This window comes from Mastigoproctus giganteus, chromosome 6, assembly GCF_048544385.1.
Source record: "Mastigoproctus giganteus isolate SK-2022 chromosome 6, ASM4854438v1, whole genome shotgun sequence".
In the NCBI taxonomy this organism is placed as follows: domain Eukaryota; kingdom Metazoa; phylum Arthropoda; class Arachnida; order Uropygi; family Thelyphonidae; genus Mastigoproctus; species Mastigoproctus giganteus.
This window is the reverse complement of record NC_143580.1, coordinates 101,304,301-101,323,282: the sequence shown is the minus strand read 5'-3', so window position 1 is coordinate 101,323,282 and position 18,982 is coordinate 101,304,301. Positions and strand designations below refer to the sequence as shown.

At 39.5% G+C, this 18,982-nt stretch overlaps 1 protein-coding gene across 1 annotated transcript in view; it reads right to left on the bottom strand.

The window, feature by feature from the left end:
- The window catches only part of LOC150084478 (uncharacterized), an 804,913-nt gene that overhangs the window by 341,169 nt on the left and 444,762 nt on the right, over positions 1–18,982 (bottom strand). Inside the window, exon 9 of the mRNA XM_090376257.1 lies at positions 15,872–15,989. Coding sequence (XP_090232383.1) covers positions 15,872–15,989 — 118 coding nt within the window. The remainder of the gene's footprint in view (positions 1–15,871; positions 15,990–18,982) is intronic.

Genomic DNA, 18,982 nt, shown 5'->3' with positions numbered 1-18,982 from the left:
CTCCGTAGCCAGGTGGGCAGGAGCAACAGTGCGTAGCACACACCTCTTGGTGAGACCAGGGTTCGAGCCCATGCCCACCAAATACGGAGGATGCGGAAAGGTCAGGGAATGACCACCGCATATCCCCGGAGCAATATGGCCTTAGTTGCTAATGTTCTTAAAAACCAAATAACAAACAAACAAACAAACAAATCTGCCAATCTTTAAGTCACCTGCGAATTTTGACATCACGCCTTCTATCCCTATGTCCATACCATTTATGAATATAAGAAACAACAATGGTCTGTGAACTGGTACTTGAGGGTTCCCACTCCTGACACTGCACAAATATGAAGAATATCCATCTCTGCCTTCTGCCATGCAGCAATTCATCACCAGTAATCCCAACTTGTTCAAGCTAATACAGTAACAAATGCTTTGATAAAATCCAAATAAACTATGTTGAAATGAGTAACACATATATAACTGTGCCAAAATAGGCTACTAAGTTAGTTAAGCATGATTTACCCTTAAAAAAGCCATGTTGTGTGTCCTTCAGAATGCCATATCTATCTAAACGTCCCTAAATTGAACTCTTAATCACTTCCTCCAAGATTTTTCCTACCACTGAAGTCACACTAATCAGCCTGTACTTAGAATTGTATGTGTTGGTGATACAGGGGCATTTCTCCAATCCAAAGGAATCTCCCTTGAATCGAAAGATGCTCTCATAATTAACCTCAATGGTTCAATACACTCCCTAGCACTCTCCCTCAAAACTACAGGGTATATGCCATCAACTCCGGAAGACTTTATGCTTTATACTTGCCTTTATGCTCTATTGTTTATCAGAAAAACTTTATGCTTTAAAGTTTTTCTAATAAATAATCATCCGTAATTACATCACTAATTTCATATGGCTCAGCCTCACTTGCACAGCCTCTTCTCAGCATAAAGGTTCTTTTTGTCCATAAAGACACATACAAAGTACCTGTTCAATTCATCTGCAACATGAGCTGCGTTGTCTAAGACTTTCCCACACCCAGTGCACAAGGATACAATCTTATTAGCTTTCTTCCTTGCATTCATATGCATGAAAAATTCCTTGTCCATTCTATGCTCTCTTAGCCAATGCTTTCTCATATGCAGCCTTGGCCTCCGTGACCTTAACTGTGGTACTATTACAGATCAACTTGTACCCGTTGTTTGTTTGTTATTTGGTTTTTAGGAGCATTAGCAACTAAGGCCATATTGCTCCGGGGATATGCGGTGGTCATTCCCTGACCTTTCCGCACCCTCCGTATTTGGTGGTCATGGGCTCGAACCCTGGTCTAATCAAGAAGCGTGTGCTACGCATTGCTGCTCCTGCCCACCTGGCTACGGAGGCGCCATACCTGTTGTAGGCTTCAGTAATTTTTACCTTTCTGTAACTGTCCCATACTATCTTTTTCTGTTAAATTTGACCAGCCAGTTCTGCAGTCATCCATTCTGCATCCTCCTCAAATATTTTCGTAAAGGTATGAATGAGTTCATGGCATCTGTGAATTTAGCTTTAAAAGAGTTCCATAATAGCAATCTTCCCAGTTAACAGATGCCATATAGTACCTTAAACTGTCAAAGTTCCCTCCTATGAAGTTAAAACTCATGCCCTTACCTTTAACTGCTGCAAGATCTTTCTTCATCTTCCAGTTGATGATCACATGATCATCCATAATTATGATATCACTAAAACTAGATCACGTTTGACCAGAGCAGTCTATGCTTGACTATTGTTTTCTGAGTCCCGAATTGGAGGTGAATCATTTGGCGCGTTAGGAGATATTTGAGTCCCTGATAAGCTCAAAGTTACATTTTATTATTATTATTATTATTATTATTATTATCAATTTATTTCTCTGTTGAAGAGACACCCCTGGGACGGACAGCCATTGGCTAGAAGGGTAAGGGTCACATTCTAAGGTGTGAAGTGGACCCATGAGCAAAAGGCTACAAAGTCCATGGGACGTTCATGCTGAAAGATTGTATACAGAATTTTGGAATAAATGAATAATTATGATTTTATAATAGAATATTTAAATTTTTGGCATCTTTGAACATCATAGAATATTTAAAATTTTGACATCTTAGATTGGCATCTAGAATGCCGATTGTTGTTGTTGTTATTTGGTTTTTAGGAGCATTAGCAACTAAGGCCATATTGCTCCAGGGATATGCGGTGGTCATTCCCTGACCTTTCCGCATCCTCTGTATTTGGCAGTCACGGGCTCGAACCCCGGTCTAATCAAGAAGCATGTGCTACGCATTGCTCCTCCTGTCCACCTGGCTACGGAGGCACCTATAGAATGCCGAGAATTATAGTTAAAAGGGATCAAAATTAAATGCAGTTTTTGAGCCGAGTGGCTGTGCACTACAGTTGCATGAGACAATAGGAGTCAGCAAAAACTTGCAATCTGTAGGCTTTTCTGGTTCAATTCTTAGTTGATTCAAGAGTTCTATTGTGTTTGCTTGAAAAAAAGCGACTTAGGCTGTCCAGGTTTTTAAAGTTGCTTTGAAGAGGATGTCTTGTTTCGGCAATCCTGGTGGCTTCTTGATGAGAGTGAAACAAGCCGTCAATACTGGGAGAGTCTAATCTTCTGTTAGGAGTTGGGCTAATGTGAAAATGTTTCTTGTGTTGTGTGTTTCCAGGGAGGAATGCTGAGATTGGAAAGAAGGATGCCTCTAGAGGTAGTAAATGGGTGATTCAAGATGCTGTTCAGCCATCTCAAGAGCCAGTATTCAATACTTAGGAAAGTTTTCAGGTTGCTTGGTGGGGCAGAGGACCAAATCTGTGAAGCACAAAGTGGGATGGGAAGTATACATTTCAAGATATACTTTTTAACAAGATCTGGGTTTCTAATGCCAATTAACTCCTGTTTAGTTGCCCAGAGTGCTGCATATGTTTTAGCACTTTGATGTAATCAAAGTGCTCGGAGAATGTTAATCCCCCATCCCATTTTAGGCCAAGGTCTATGTGCAATTTAACCTTTGGAACTTTATATTTGCTTACCAGCATAGAGATATTTTTCCTGATCTTTTTCTTTGTAATTGTAATCTGGGCAGATTTGTTTGGGTTTAAACATAGTCCAATACAGTCGGGATAATACTCCAGTTCATTTATTGTGTTATTGGCTTGTTGATTTCTTGCTTAACTTGTAGTAGAGCTTTAGATTTGACGAAGAATTTCAGGTCATCAGCATATGTAATAAAGTTGTCTTTATGGGATGCAAAAAATGGTTCCAAAGCTGCAGGAAATAACAGTGAGGAGAGAACGCTTCCCTGTGGCACTCCCTGCGAAAAGAAGTGATGGGCAATAAAAACGTCATTACAGATTATGAGGCGTCTTTCCTTCAGAATGTTACATAAAATCTTCAGGAGATTGCCTTGTATTTTGAAGTAGAAAGATAAAATTTGTTCCAGAGCCGTTAGCACGATATTGTCAAAAGCTGCAGATATGTCTAAGAAGATAATATCGAGCTGTTCCTTATTGTTGAGAGCTTTCTGTATCCAGAAAAGGGTCTCAAGGAGATTTGTGATGGTTGATCTTCCAGATAAGACAGAGTGTAGGTGCAGAGGATGAGGCCCGAAGCATTGTTGGGTGAGAGCTGAGAGAAAGGTCTTCTCAAAAATTTTCAAGATGGTGCAACTTATGGCTACAGGTCTATAGTCTTTGGTATTTTTTGATTCCTTTATTTTGGGAATGGGCCTGACTATGTAGCTGTTCCATATACAGGGGAGAGTACCATTTTGAATGATTTCATTGAAAGTGTGATGCAACACCTCAATAATGTAAAGGCTGCTGATGTTTGCCATGAAAAGAGGAAAATTATCAGGTCAAACAGTTGCTTTATTAGGAAGTTTATTTATGGCTTTCACAAGGTTTTCTTAGGTAATTGTGATGATTGTTAGAGGTGTCTTTCTTAGTAAGTTTGAAAAAGATTCTTCTTTTTTTGTTATTGGGTGAAGGAGGTCAGTTATTCTCTTCCTGTTTTCTTCGGTTGCTAATTGGCAGTCATGAGACCCTTTTTCTGTTATCACCAATGATCCTTTTACCTTGTTTAAGCTTTGATAATACAGCTGCGTAATGTGCTTGTCTTTTCAGCTTTATAAAGTGAGCACTCTCTTTTTTGTACAGAATGTAGTTATTAGGACTTCCTGTCTTCAGCCACTTCCTGTAAAGTCTTTGCTTTTTTATGAAAAGCATATTTTATCTGTGGATTAAACCAGTTTTTGGATTTCCCGGTTATCCTTATGACCCTCGAAGCTCCTTCATAGGCGATTTTTTTTTTTTTAACTTTAGGGCCAGTAGTTGGAGAGCTTCTGGCTGCTGGCTTCATGCTTAGTTCTTGCCATTTGTATTCTCGAAGTTCTTTGAGAATGATGTTTGGCTTGATATATTTTAAAGAAAAGGTTGTTCTGTACGTGTCGTTAAAATTTCCTCCATCCCTCTGATTGGTTCCAGCAACACTGAGTGTGGTCTCTACAGCTATGGGACTGTGGTCTGACTTAAAGCAAAACAAGCTGACTGCTAATCTAATGCTAAGTGTATTGTAATAGACAATATCTAACCATTGATTCTCTCTGTTGCTGGAGTCACCAGCTATTTCAGATTTAGTTGTGCAAGAATAGAGTCAAGATTCCTTTTTGCGTTGGTATGTTTTGGAATTGGTACATTAACGTCTCCTAACAGGATCGTATCTACAGCTAGATTAAAGTTAACGGTAAGCCATGCAGGGAGTTCATTTCTTGAATCGCTGGTGTGCTCAGGAGGCAGGTATATAAGACAAATTTGTAATTTTATTTTCCCATTCAAAAAGGTAGCACAGATGGCTTCAAAATTATCTGATTTGGAGAGGTGTTCCTTTGTAGACTGATATTCATCTTTATACAGGATCATGGTTCCTCTACTCCGTTTTTCAGTTCTTCCGGTGCCAACACATTTGTATCCAAGTGGATTAGTGAGAATGTTTAGTTGTCTGTTACTGCGTAACCACATTTCAACAATTCTTCCGGTGACAACACATTTATATCCAAGTGGATTAGTAAGAATGTTTAGTTGTCTGTTACTGCGTAACCACATTTCAACAAGGCAGATGAAGTCAAAGTTAACCATCACCATGCAGGATTGTAGCGTGGGAAGCTTGTTGGAAATGCTTTGAACGTTCTGGAAAAAACACCACATGCTGCCAATCCAGTCTCAGAGAAGGGGTAGGATTTAGTTGCTACTGTGACGTTTCAGAAGTGCTATTTGATCTTGATTTTATCATCCATCTATCCCTGTATGGTTTGACCAGCAACCCTGCAGGCCAGTCCTGAAAATTCAGTAGCAACGAGGACTGTTCCATTGGGCATGTGACAACAAATGAGGCATAAGCAGGATGCCTTGTTTTTGATTGTTTAACTTCTAATGTTAATCCAAACTCAGCTTTACAAGTCTTTGATGTTACCGGGCTGCATTGCAGGGCCTAATCTGGAGATAAAGATCTTCTCTCGTGTAGTAACGGCTGAAATACAGTAAACCCCAGCTATTTGCAGTATCTGTATTCGCGGTCGTTGATTTAATATAAAATGAAACCTAAAAAATGTGAATTTTAAAGCGCCTTGAACATTTTCCGCCATAAAAAAACATGGGCGGGGTTAAAATTATCTTCCCCAGTCAAAACAGCGCTCAGTGGGTGGGGGGAGAGGGGTGACAAAATCGTGAGCGTGGATGTTTCTCGCTAATCCTTGTTCAGTATGTGTTATGTGCTTGCCATGGGAGGTTTCGTCATTTGTTTTTAATTTATATGCTTATAAATTGAATAAATTTATCAATTTATAAATTGATATGCTTACAAAAGTGATAAATCTACCGTTTTGCAGTGTAAAACAGACTTTTTCAAGTGGCGCCTCCGTAGCCAGGTGGGAAGGAGCAGCAGTGCGTAGCACACGCTTCTTGATTAGACCGGGGTTTGAGCCCGTCACCACCAAATACGGAGGATGCGAGGATGCGGAAAGGTCAGGGAATGACCACCACATACCCCGGAGCAATATGGCCCTAGTTGCTAATGCTCCTAAAAAAAAAAAAAAAAAAAACTTTTTCGAGTGTGTTAACGGAAGAAAGTGACGTTATTTGGACAAGTTCTTTCTAACCCCTACAAAAATATGGCTACGAATAACAAGGGAAATGTAAAAAGATCGAAGGAGGTGATGACATTAGCGAATAAAATTGAGTTGATAGATAAAATTTCTAATGGTGAAAATGTCTCCTCAGTGGCAAAACATTATAAAATCAATGAGTCAACGGTAGGATCAATCAAGAAATCGGAAGAAAAAATCCATCGTACTGTCCGTGAAAACGCACTAATTGCTTCAAAAATTTGCTCTGTAACTCGTGAAGTTAAATTAGAAAAAAATGGAAAAAGCTTTAAATCTGTGGACAGAAGACCGAACTAAAAATAAAATTCCGTTAAGTTCACTCATCATTCGTGAAAATGCAAAACTCCTTTATCAACACTTTAACGAAACTTGATAGCACTGGCGGGATAAGTTTTTTAGCTAGCAAAGGCGCTGGGTTTGAAATTTCTAATAAATATTACATTTAATATTAAATTGTTTCTTATTTTCATTTCAATGCCATATGCTTGCATTTCACTATGTGCTGTCTATGTACATAGTCATATTATGAAGGTACATATAATACATACATAGACAAAATTTTAGACTAGTTTTTCTTATATATTTCATACTTTGGAACGTAACCCCTTTATTACTATGGGAGCCATAACTCAGTATTCGCGTTTTCGGTATTCGCGGCATTTCTCAGGAACGAATCCCCCACGAATAGAGGGGGTTTACTGTATTATATTTGGCCAGCCTTTCAAATCTCGGTTTGATGTGTTACAAATGTCAGTGCTGCGACCCTTGTGATTAGAAAAGCAAGGTGCTGCACACTGCCAGACATTATTACCAGTAGTGTTTTTTACCAGTAGGATGGAAACTATCCAGTTATATTAAAGGAGGCAGCAAAGGAAGTAAGCAAACCCTTAGCCACAATTATGAGAGCTTCCGTGGACTCAGGGAAGGTATCCATGGACTGGAGATGTGCAAATCTGACCCCATTCAACAAAGGAGGATCAAAGGCTGACACAAGTAATTATAGACCTGTGAGTTTAACTTCTGTTCCAGGAAAATTAATGGAGGGACTGGTTAAGTAAGCATTACAGGATCATCTAGACAAGACTTCAGTTATAGCTCGGACACAGCATGGGCTTGTCTGACCAATCTGATTGGATACTATGATGTAGTCACAAAGGAACTGGATGTAGGGAATAACTTTGATATCATATATTTGTATCTTAGAAAAGCTTTTGATAACTTTTGCACATGGAAGACTGCTGCATAAATTGGAGCAATGTGGTATTGGAGACAAATTGCTGCTATCAGCATTAGCATTAGCATTAGTAGAGGCATTTGATGCAAGAAAGCAAGCTTATGCAGCATCAGCCAAAAAAAAAAAAAAAAAAAAAAGTAACATAAATAAATAAAAATAACCACTTCCACTTCACCCCTCTGTTCGTTCGAAATACCTGTCCAGCTGAGCCTTAAACTTATTTAAGCTATCAACTTCCACGACAAGGGATGGAAGTCTGTTCCACCCACCAACCACCCGCTGGCTAAAGGCAAATTTCCGCACATCTATCCTACATCTGTCTTTCCTCAATTTGAATTTATGCCCTCTCAGGTGATTTTTCTGAGCGAGAGGAAGAATCCCATCAGCATTGAGCATGCTCAAACCATTCAAGGCTTTGTACACCTCTATCAGATCACCCCGCTGGTGCCTAGTTTCCAGACACTGTAATTTGCAAAACTTAAGCCTTTCTTCGTAAGAGAACCCCTTTGTCCCATTCACCAATCTAGTTGCCCTTCTCTGTACTCGTTCCAGCAGCTCTACATCCTTCCTGAAATGAGGCCTCCAGGCCTGTATACAGTACTCTAGGTGTGGCCTGACCATTGCCTTATACAAGGGAATAATCACCTCCTTATCCCTGCTAGAAAAATTCCTATATATCATTGACAATACACCATGAGCTACTCTTGCAGCTCGTCTGCACTGCTCAGAGAACTTCATATCTGCCTGCACAACCACCCCCAGGTCCCTTTCATTCTCTACCACTGTCAGTGTAGTACCACAGAGTTGATACGTTGCTCTGGGGTTGCTGTTTCCCATATGTAGTACTTTACATTTGTCAATGTTAAACTTCATTTGCCACCTCGAAGCCCATCTGCTCAACCTTTCCAAATCCTGTTGCAGCAGCATAGTGTCAGTAGTGTCCTTGACAACCCTGCCAACCTTCGTATCGTCTGCAAACTTGGACATTAAGCCTGATATACCATCATCAATATCATTTATAAATACAGAAAACAATAAAGGCCCCAATACTGAACCCTGAGGGACTCCACTAATAACATTAGTCCACGATGAGCAGTGTCCATTGATTACCACTCTCTGTCTTCTCCCCCTCAACCACCCCTTTATCCATAGCAGCAACTTGCCTCCAATGCCACACTGCTCCAATTTGTGCAGCAGTCTTCCATGTGCAACAGTATCAAAAGCCTTTCTAAGATCCAAGTATATAATATCAAAGTTATTCCCTGCATCCAGTTCTTTTGTGACTGCATCATAGTATCCAATCAAATTGGTCAGGCAAGACTTCCCCTTAACAAAACCATGCTGTGTCCTAGCTATAACTGAAGTCTTGTCTAGATGATCCTGCATGGTTCTTTCACCAGTGCCTCCATTAATTTTCCGGGAACAGAAGTTAAACTCACAGGTCTATAATTACTTGTGTCAGCCTTTGATCCCCCTTTGTGAATTGGGGTCACATTTGCACATCTCCAGTCAATGGGTACCTCCCCTGAGTCCAAGGAAGCTCTCATAATTATGGCTAAGGGTTTGCTTACCTCCTTTGCTGCCTCCTTTAATATAACTGGATAGATCCCATCCACCCCAGGTGCCTTTCTTGTGTTTATCTTCAACAATTTCTCCTCCACTTTGCTCTCAGTTATTTTTTTCCCACTCAACCATCCCTATGGATAAAGGGATGGTTGAGTGGGAAAAGACAGAGAGTGGTAATCAATGGACACTGCTCTTCGTGGAATAATGTTATTATTGGAGTCCCCCATGGTTCTGTGTTGGGTCCATTGTTGTTTTCTCTATTCATTAATGATATTGGTGATTGTACATCAGGCTTAATGTCCAGGTTTGCAAACGATAAGAAGGTTAGCATTGTTGTTAATGACGCTACACTGATGCTTGTTTGTTATTTGGTTTTTAGGAGCATTGGCAACTAAGGCCATATTACTCTGGAGATATGTGGTGATTATTCCCTGACCTTTCCGCATCCTCCGTATTTGGTGGACACGGGCTCGAACCCTGGTCTACGCTGATGCAATAGGATCTTGAAAAGTTAAGCAGAGGGGCGGAGAGGTGGCAACTGAAGTTTAACATACACAAATGTAAAGTACTGCGTATGGGAAGCAGTAACCCCAGAGCAACGTATCAACTATGTGGTACTACACTGACAGTGTTAGAGAGTGAAAAGGACATGGAGGTAATTGTACAGGCATATATAAAGTTTTCTGAGCAGTGCAGACAGTCTGCAAGAGTAGCTCATGGAGTTTTGTCAACAATATTAGCATTAACATTAGTAGAGGCATACGATGCAAGAAAGCAGTGACTACAGAAAGTGACTACAGTGGTCTCAGACAGTTTTAAATTCTATAGAGTGAGACCATCTGATGATGGTCTCACTCTATTGAATGAGACCATCATCATTTGATGATTTACCAAAAAAAAATTCTAAATGGGTAGCACTGAAGGAATTAATGTTGGAAGCTACTAGTCTTTTCATACCAATTAAAAAATATTGTTTAAGGTTTAGGCCTAAATGGATGTCAGATGAACTAATGAGACTCTTAATACAGATGAAAAATGCATCGGATGCACTTAAATTATTATGCGATACAGAAACCTATGGTAGATATAAACTAGTCTGTAATCTAGTCACAAAGGAAGTTAAGCAAGTGAAGGCAGATTATGAGAAATCTTTGGCAAAGGATGCAAAGAAAAACAGCAAAGACTACTTATGTAAACTTTAGAAGAAAGGAGATGAATCAGATTGGTCCACTTGATATTGATGGTTTGATTGTCGATGACCCTTCTCTGGTAGCTAACAAATTGAATGATCATTTAGCATGTATGATCTTTATTTATTGTAAGGTTCCTTGGTACACACAGGTACCCTACCTTTACAAACCCATCACAGCACTAAGCGAGGGGTTAAAAGTTTCTGTTTATACTCCGGCATGACAACCAAGTCAGTAGAGTTTACAATAAATCGTTAATATAAATATTTATCGTATTTAGTAGTCACGGGCTTGAACCGTGGTCCACTCAAGGAACGCGTGCTATGCACTCTCGCTCCCAACAACTGGGCTATGTCAGGCCTGGTCAAAAGTTTCTGTTTATACTCTTGCATGACAACCAAGTCAGTAGAGTTTACAATAAATCGTCAATACAAATATTTATCATATTTAATAGTCATGGGCTTGAACCCCGGTCCATTCAAGGAACGCATGTTATGCACTTTTGCTCCTGACCACTGGGCTACGTCAGGCCTCGTACATTTACAGAATGCTCCTCGTTAAGAGCCTCTACTTCCCTAAAGAATGTACATTGTTTAAGGGAAGTAGAGGCTCTTAACGGGGAGCTGGATGATTTTGTAATACCTGAGAATAAAGTGGAAGAGAAATTGTTAAAGTTAAACATAAGAAAGGCACCTGGGGTGGATGGGATGGATTCTATCCAGTTATATTAAACGATGCAGCAGATTAAGCAAACATTTAGCCATTTATAAGAGCATCCTTGGTTTCAGGGAAGATCCACATGGACTGGTGATGTGAAGATCTATATCCCCAATTCACAAAGGGGGGTTCAAAGGGTGACACAAATAAATACAGACTTGTTAGTTTAACTTCTGTTCCGGGAAAATAATGGAGTCACTGGTTAAAAAAGCATTGCAGGATCATCTAGATAGGGCTGCAGTAATAATTCAGACGCAGCATGGGTTTGTTAAGGGGAAGTTCTGTCTGACCAATTGGACTGGCTACTCAGATGCAGTCACAAAGGAACTGCATGCAAAAATAATTTTGATATCATACACTTAGATTTCAAGAAAGATTTTGATCCTGTTGCACATGGAAAACTGCTATATAAATAGGCACGGTATAGCATTAAGGGCAAGTTGCTGCCTATGGATAAAGGGATGGCTGAGTGGGGGAAAACAGAAAATGTTAATCAATGGATACGGCTCTTCATCAACTAATGTTATTAGTGGAGTTCCCCAGGCTTTAGCATTAGCATTAGTAGAGGCATATGATGCAAGAAAGCAAGCTTATTCAGCATCAGCCAAAAAAAAAAAAAAAAAAAAAAAAACCTCTCCCATTTCACCCCTCCGTTCGTTCGAAATACCTGTCCAGTTGAGCTTTAAATTTGTTTAGGCTATCAACTTCAACAACAAGTGATGGAAGTCGGTTCCGCCAACCAACCACCCGCTGGCCAAAGGCAAATTTCCGCACATCTATCCGACATCCGTCCTTCCTCAATTTGAATTTATGCCCTCTGAGGTGATTATTCTGAGAAAGATGAAGAATCCCATTGGCATTGAGCATGCTCAAACCATTCAAAGCCTTATACACCTCTATCAGATCACCTCGCCGGTGCCTAGTCTCCAGACTCTGTAATTTGCAAAACTTAAGCCTTTCTTCGTAAGAGCAACCCTTTGTTCCATTTACTAATCTTGTTGCCCTTCTCTGTACCCGTTCCAGCAGCTCTACATCCTTCTTGAAATGAGGCCTCCAGACCTGTATACAGTACTCAAGATGTGGCCTAACCATTGCCTTATACAAGGGAATAATCACCTCCTTATCCCTGCTAGAAAAATTCCTGTATATCATTGACAAGACACCATGAGCTACTCTTGCAGCTCGTCTGCATTGCTCAGAGAACTTCATATCTGCCTGCACAATTACCCCCAGGTCCTTTTCATTCTCCACCACTGCCAGTGTAGTACAGCAGAGTTGATACATTGCTCTGGGGTTACTGTTACCCATATGTAGTACTTTACATTTGTCAATGTTAAACTTCATTTGCCACCTCTCGGCCCATCTGTTCAACCTTTCCAGATCCTGTTGCAGCAGCATAGCGTCAGTAGTGTCCTTAACGACCCTGCCAACCTTTGTATCATCTGCAAACTTAGACATTAAACTTGATATCCCATCATCAATATCATTCATAAACACCGAAAACAACAATGGACCCAACACTGAACCTTGAGGAACTCCACTAATAACATTAGTCCACGTTGAGCAGTGTCCATTGATTACCACTCTCTGTCTTCTGCCACTCAACCATCCCCTTATCCATAGCAGCAATTTGCCTCCAATGCCACACTGCTCCAATTTGTGCAGCAGTCTTCCATGTGCAACAGTATCAAAAGCCTTTCTAAGATCCAAATATATAATATCAAAGTTATTCCCTGCATCCAGTTCTTTTGTGACTACATCATAGTATCCAATCAAATTGGTCAGGCAAGACCTGCCCTTAACAAAACCATGCTGCGTCTGAGCTATAACTGAATTCTTGTCTAGATGATCCTGCAGTGCTTCTTTAACCAGTGCCTCCATTAATTTACCTGGAACAGAAGTTAAACTAACAGGTCTATAATTACTTGTGTCAGCCTTTGATCCTCCTTTGTGAATTGGGGTTACATTTGCACATCTCCAGTCTATGGGTACCTCCCCTGAGTCCAAAGAAGCTCTCATAATTATGGCTAGGGGTTTGCATACTTCCTTTGTTGCCTCCTTTAATATAACTGGATAGATCCCATCCACCCCAGGTGCCTTTTTTATGTTTATCCTCAACAATCTCTCCTCCACTTTCCTTTCAGTTATTACAAAACCATCCAGCTCACTGCCAATGTTTACTTTACCTACATCATTCTCCTTCCTGAATAACTCCTCATGCGTGAATGTAGATGCAAAATACTCGTTTAGATTGTTAGCCATCTGAGCAGGATCCTCAACTGTTGAACCATCAATATCCAGTGGACCAATCTGATTCATCCCTTTCCTTCTTGAGTTCAAGTATGTAAAGAACTCCTTTCTGTTTTTCTTTGCATCCTTTGCCAAGGATTTTTCGTAGTCTGCCTTTGCCTGCCTAATCTCCTTTGTGACTTGGTTGCATATCAACTTGTATCTATCATAGGCTTCCGTGTCACCCATTAATTTGTATGTATCCCATGCATTTTTCTTCTCTGCCACATGTCTCATTAGTCCATCTGACAACCATTTAGGCCTAAACCTTGAACAATATTTCTTAGTTGGTATGTAAAGCCTGGTAGCCACCAAGATTAGTTCCTTGAATGCTTCCCATTTTGAGTTTGCTGTTGGTAACATCATCAGTTGGTCACTCTGTATAGAATTTAAATACTGTCTCAGACCATCATAGTCGCCTTTACGAAAACAAAAACCCTTCCCTTTACCTCTGATGGTAGTTACCTCCTTGAGTAAATCCCACTTCAACACACTGTGATCACTGCCACCTAGTGGTTCATTTATCTGCAGGTTCTTAATGCATGAAGAATCACTACTGATAATCAGATCAAGAGTATTGCTCCCTCTTGTTGCCTCACGAACATGCTGATGTAGAAAACAATCATCCAATAAATCCACAAAAGCCTTGCTAGTGTGCGAGTGACCAACCCACAAATTCCAGTCAATATCTGGGAAATTAAAATCCCCCATTATAAGACTCTCTGATTTACTGGCCCACTCTATTTCCCTGTACAATATATTATTATACTCATCAGAGTCATTAGGCCTATAGCACACTCCTACTCTCAATTTTGATTTCCCTATGCTTATGTCACACCAAACTGACTCGACACTGCCCTGTCCATCGATGTCAACTGGCTTCACTTCCTTTGACTTTATGTGTTTCTTAATTAATAGCATAACCCCTCCTCCCCTCCTGTCCTGTCTATCCTTTCTATATACATTGTATTCCCCAAATTCCAGTTCCGCATTACTTATATCTGTGTGACACCACGTCTCTGATATCCCAACAATATCTGCCTTTGATGTTTTGAGCAATACCTCAAATTCATCAAATTTATTTACCAAACTCCTAGCATTGGTGTACACGCAGGTATACATGCAACTGTTTCTATTCTTAGCTACCCTAACACAACCCATGTGTTTACTTGTAACGCAATGACTACCAGGAGTCTCTGAAATATCCTGCATCTTGTTTTTCAGACTTCTGCTCATTTGAATAGAAGCAGTGCAAGAATCACTTCCACCTCTGCCAGTGGCTACTGTTAATCTATTAGTCCTTGTATCCCCCCCAACTAGCAGTTTTCCGACCCACCTAACACTGCCTTTGCTGTTGGGCTCGTTGTTTTCTATAGGTATCAATGATACTGATGAAGGTATATATATCAGGCTTATTGTCCAAGTTTGCAGACAATATGAAGGTTGGCAGGATGGTTAATGACAGTTCACTACTGCAACAAGAACTAGAAATTTGGGTAGATGAGCTGAGAAGTGGCAATTGAAGTTAAAAATTGGCAAATGCAAAGTAAGGCATACGTGTAGCAGCAACCTGAGTAATGTACCAACTGAGCGGTACTACTCAGGGTAGTAAAGAATGAAAAAGACCTGGTGGTAATTGTGCAGTCAGATACAAACTTTTCTGGGCAGGCTGTGAGTACACTTCATGCGGTTTTGTCATTGTTATATAGGATTTTTCTAGTGGGGATATGTAGATGATTATCCGATTGTAAAAGGCAATGGTTAGGCCAGATCATGAGTACTGCATACTGGTCTGGAGGCCTCATTTTAGGATGTAGAGCTGCTGCAATGATTACAGAGAAGGGCAATAAAGGGTTGCTCTTACCAAGAAAGGCTTAAGTTCTACAAATTGCAGTGTCTAGAGATTAAGACATTAACCCATTCAAGCGCCTTATACACATCAATCAAGTCATCACCTGTGTGGTGACTTGATTGATGTGTATAAGGCCTTGAATGGGTTGAACAAGCCCAATGCTGATGGGATTCTTCCTCTCACCTAAGGGGGCATAAATTTAAATTTAGGAAGGACAGTTGTAGACATTGTGTGGAAATTTGCATTAGCCAGCAGATTGTTGATTGTTGGAACAAACTTCCATCGGTCATTGTGGAAGTTGATAGCTGAAATAAACCCATTCACTCCAAAAGTCCAGACTTTTGGAGTGAATGGGTGAAATGGGAATGGCTTCTTTTCTTTTCTTTTTTTGGCTGATTCTAATCTTGCTTTCTTTCATTATATGGCTCTACTAATGCTAATAACAGCACATCAGTTCTAGTGCCATTTGACATTTTTAAGTATCAAAAGCAGCGAAGATGTTAAATGCTTAGTTATGAAAATGCAGAAATTCTTTTTATTAACTTTTCCTGTTTTTAGCTGAACAGAACAAGAAAGCTTTCAGCTGAAGTCAGATAATTTATTATCAGGGCCAGCAAATGTGTTAAGTGCTTAGTTGCAAAAAATTATCTGACATCAGTAGAATTCAGACAATAAATTATCTGGTTCTACTGAAGTCTAGTGTTATCTGAACAGATAATACTAGAAAATAAAAAAATGTCAAATAAATACTGAAAACATCACTAATGTCAAGAAAAACAGTGTCATAAACAGATTTTCAATTTCTGCATCAATCAAGATATCTGAGTATACCACAGTGAATACAATTTAATATTACAATAAAAAAAGCACCTTTGACTTCATTATCACTTCCTTTTTCTAAATGATAAGGTTCATTTGAATTCTGACTTTGCTGGTAAAGGGCAGCTGCCACGACCGAAGTGCCACCTGACAGAGATGTGATGGATCCCTATAAAATATATGAAATTAAACAGATTTGAATGTCTTTTTATTATTTTTTTTATTGCCATATAGCATTATCTACATAAAATATTTGCAGAAATATACACAAATCACATTAAGATGCAGGCAGTTCACGACTTTATGAGTTAATTCATTCCTAGTGCAAGCTCGTCAAGTGAAAAATCGTAAAGCGGGAATTTTTTTTCCCCCATAGACGTAATGTTAAAAGCAGGGGTTGCATTCTCAGCAATGAAATTTGACTATAGTAATGTTAAAAAAGGTCAACAAAACAACAGCTTAAGCTTAAAGAATGATTTATTCATCCAAAGAAATGAAACATAGTGAAACATGATTTTAAGTGTTTCTTCTGCAAACTCTCGAGCCACTTGTGGTCCCAGAACCTATGCGCTCGATCATCACTGACCGGGTGCATAAGTTCTGGGACTGCAAGTGGCTCGAGAGTTTGCGGATTAATTCGAGAGAGAACATCAATTGAGACAAAGGTTTGCGGATTCATCCCCTCTTTGAGGCTACGATCCTCAGAAGGGATGAACGATTTCATATGATGCGTGCCTGAGCCGCTTCCGGTCCCAGTACACAGGAGAATAGAACACGTGATTCAGACCGTGAACCTGCTGGTACTTAGGATGCACCGCAGTACAAGAAAGCTACCAGTGAAGAAGAAGGCAGGAACCTTCGAAAGCTACTGTCGGTTTTATCGCTCTTAACCCGGTATTTTAATGTATTTTATTCGATGTATATGTGTATATTTTATTCTTTTTAGTTGTAAAGTTATTTTAATTGTAAATATATAGTAGTAAACACATAGTTTTTTAAAATTCCAGTTTCCGTGTCTTATTTTAATACGTGGTTGGTGAGAAACACTTAAAATCATAATATGCTTCTATTTCATTTTGTACGATCTGCTGGTTCATGAAATCCTTCGAAATTATCAATAAAATGATGACAGAGTTTATTCCAAACACCATTTTCTTCTTTGCAATTTTTTCTCAGGCTCGTTTTATTATTTGATTGCATCTAAAATATGGAATTTTTTCCAAAATTCTTTAAGGGTTGGACCTCCCTCCTTATCTCTGCCTGAACAAATAAACACACACACACACAGTAGTAATGTGTTGTATAGCTATGTGCCTGATTTTAAATGCCATATTTATGAATGTTTAGCATTTATATATTGCAATTAACATTCATATTTTAGATTCTGTTGATACTTGATATTTGAAAAAAGAACTCGTAAACCCGGGAACTACCTGTATTCTGGGGGTGCCTCCGTAGCCAGGTGGGCAGGAGCAGCAGTGCATAGCACGCGCTTCTTAATTAGACCGGGGTTTGAGCCCATCACCACCAAATACGGAAGATGCGGAAAGGTCAGGGAATGACCACCGCATATCCCGGAGCAATATGGCCTTAGTTGCTAATGCTCCTAAAAACCAAATAACAAACAAACAACAATCATGGCTCAAAAATCTGTTTCCCCTAGCATATTGCCAGTCCACAATTTCCAATCTATAGGAGGTTTCAGCCAAATGTCACTGAAACATTATCCAATTACACTTGGATTGCCCGTTCACATTACCCATATTGATTTCCATCATACTTCTCAAAATCATTTGGTCTGTAACATCCCATCCCTTTTGGGAGTTTATAGTTAAATTGCCCTATTAGTATGATTATTCAGGATGTAGTGAGTAGGTAAGGGGGAGGGAACATACATGGACTGAAGAAATTTTTATATAGTGTATGCACAGAAATAATATACTCACTGACACACAACGTGCCCTGGAAGTGCATTTAATAGATAAGGAACATGAATGAATTGATGAAATTTTTAAATATGGCTTACACGTAATAATAAAATAGCGAGTTCCTTGACATAATGTGTCCTCAACAGTGCCTCCCACATACACACCTCTTAGGCTCCTTCCAGATATTGGCTGGCAGAGAGATTATGTGGACACCTCCTAAAGAGTTGTTGATAGTATCACAGTTCAATGAGTTCTAATGGCAGACCTGAAAAAACTCTTAACTTTCAACATGTACAGAATACTGGATCTTACCATAAAGCCCACCATAATCTCAAAAGATACAATTAATGCTGAATGACAGAAGAGACTGGTATATTGCTAGAGCTTAGCTCTAGAGACTAAACCTGGGTTCAAGCCTCCAATAAGCAAAGTGGTAGCATGCAATAAGTGATGATAGTAATCTAACACCAGTTCCTGTATTTCCAGCAACCGAGTTATTAGAAGAGGAACACACAGATGACCAAATGAACAGTCTGCATGAGCTCTGATTCAGAATATGAATACCCAGACCCAAACAATTCTCACTCATCTTATAACTCAACAGTGAATTACATGATTGTGCCTGATTTTGTGCATAGACAGTTCCTGTCTTTCCAGCAACCTAGTTATTAGAAGAGGGAAACAGATATAACCAAATGAACAGTCTGTACGAGCTCTGAATCAGAATATGAATACCTAGACCCAAATAATCCATATCTTTTAACTCAAAGTGAATTACAAAGTGAATGTTGAAATAACGGCACCCCAAATAACAGCACATTGAGATCGGAAGTACACATACAGTGCAGATGTCTTGCAGTGCCAAAAAAAAAGAAAACAGCAAGTCACGTGATTGCTTTATTTGTTTACATTCGCCATTTTCAAAGTGAATTTTGTACTGATAACACAGATTATATTGCTGTTTTACATTTATTTTAAATCAAAAACCCTTCACTTTAAGTTAATAAAGCTCACACAGAGAAGAAACAAAAAACAACATCAAAACTTAGTGACAAAACTTTATATAATCCAAACTTACATTAGGGCCACCCGGAATGTTAACTACCCATGTGTATTGTGTCTGTAAATTGCATATGTTCTCTGGTCAATTTGCCTGTTTTGCAGGATGAAAAATCCCAGTTTCTGGGAGTGGGGACCTTGCTATCTACACCTGAGACCACTAACATAGTCATGG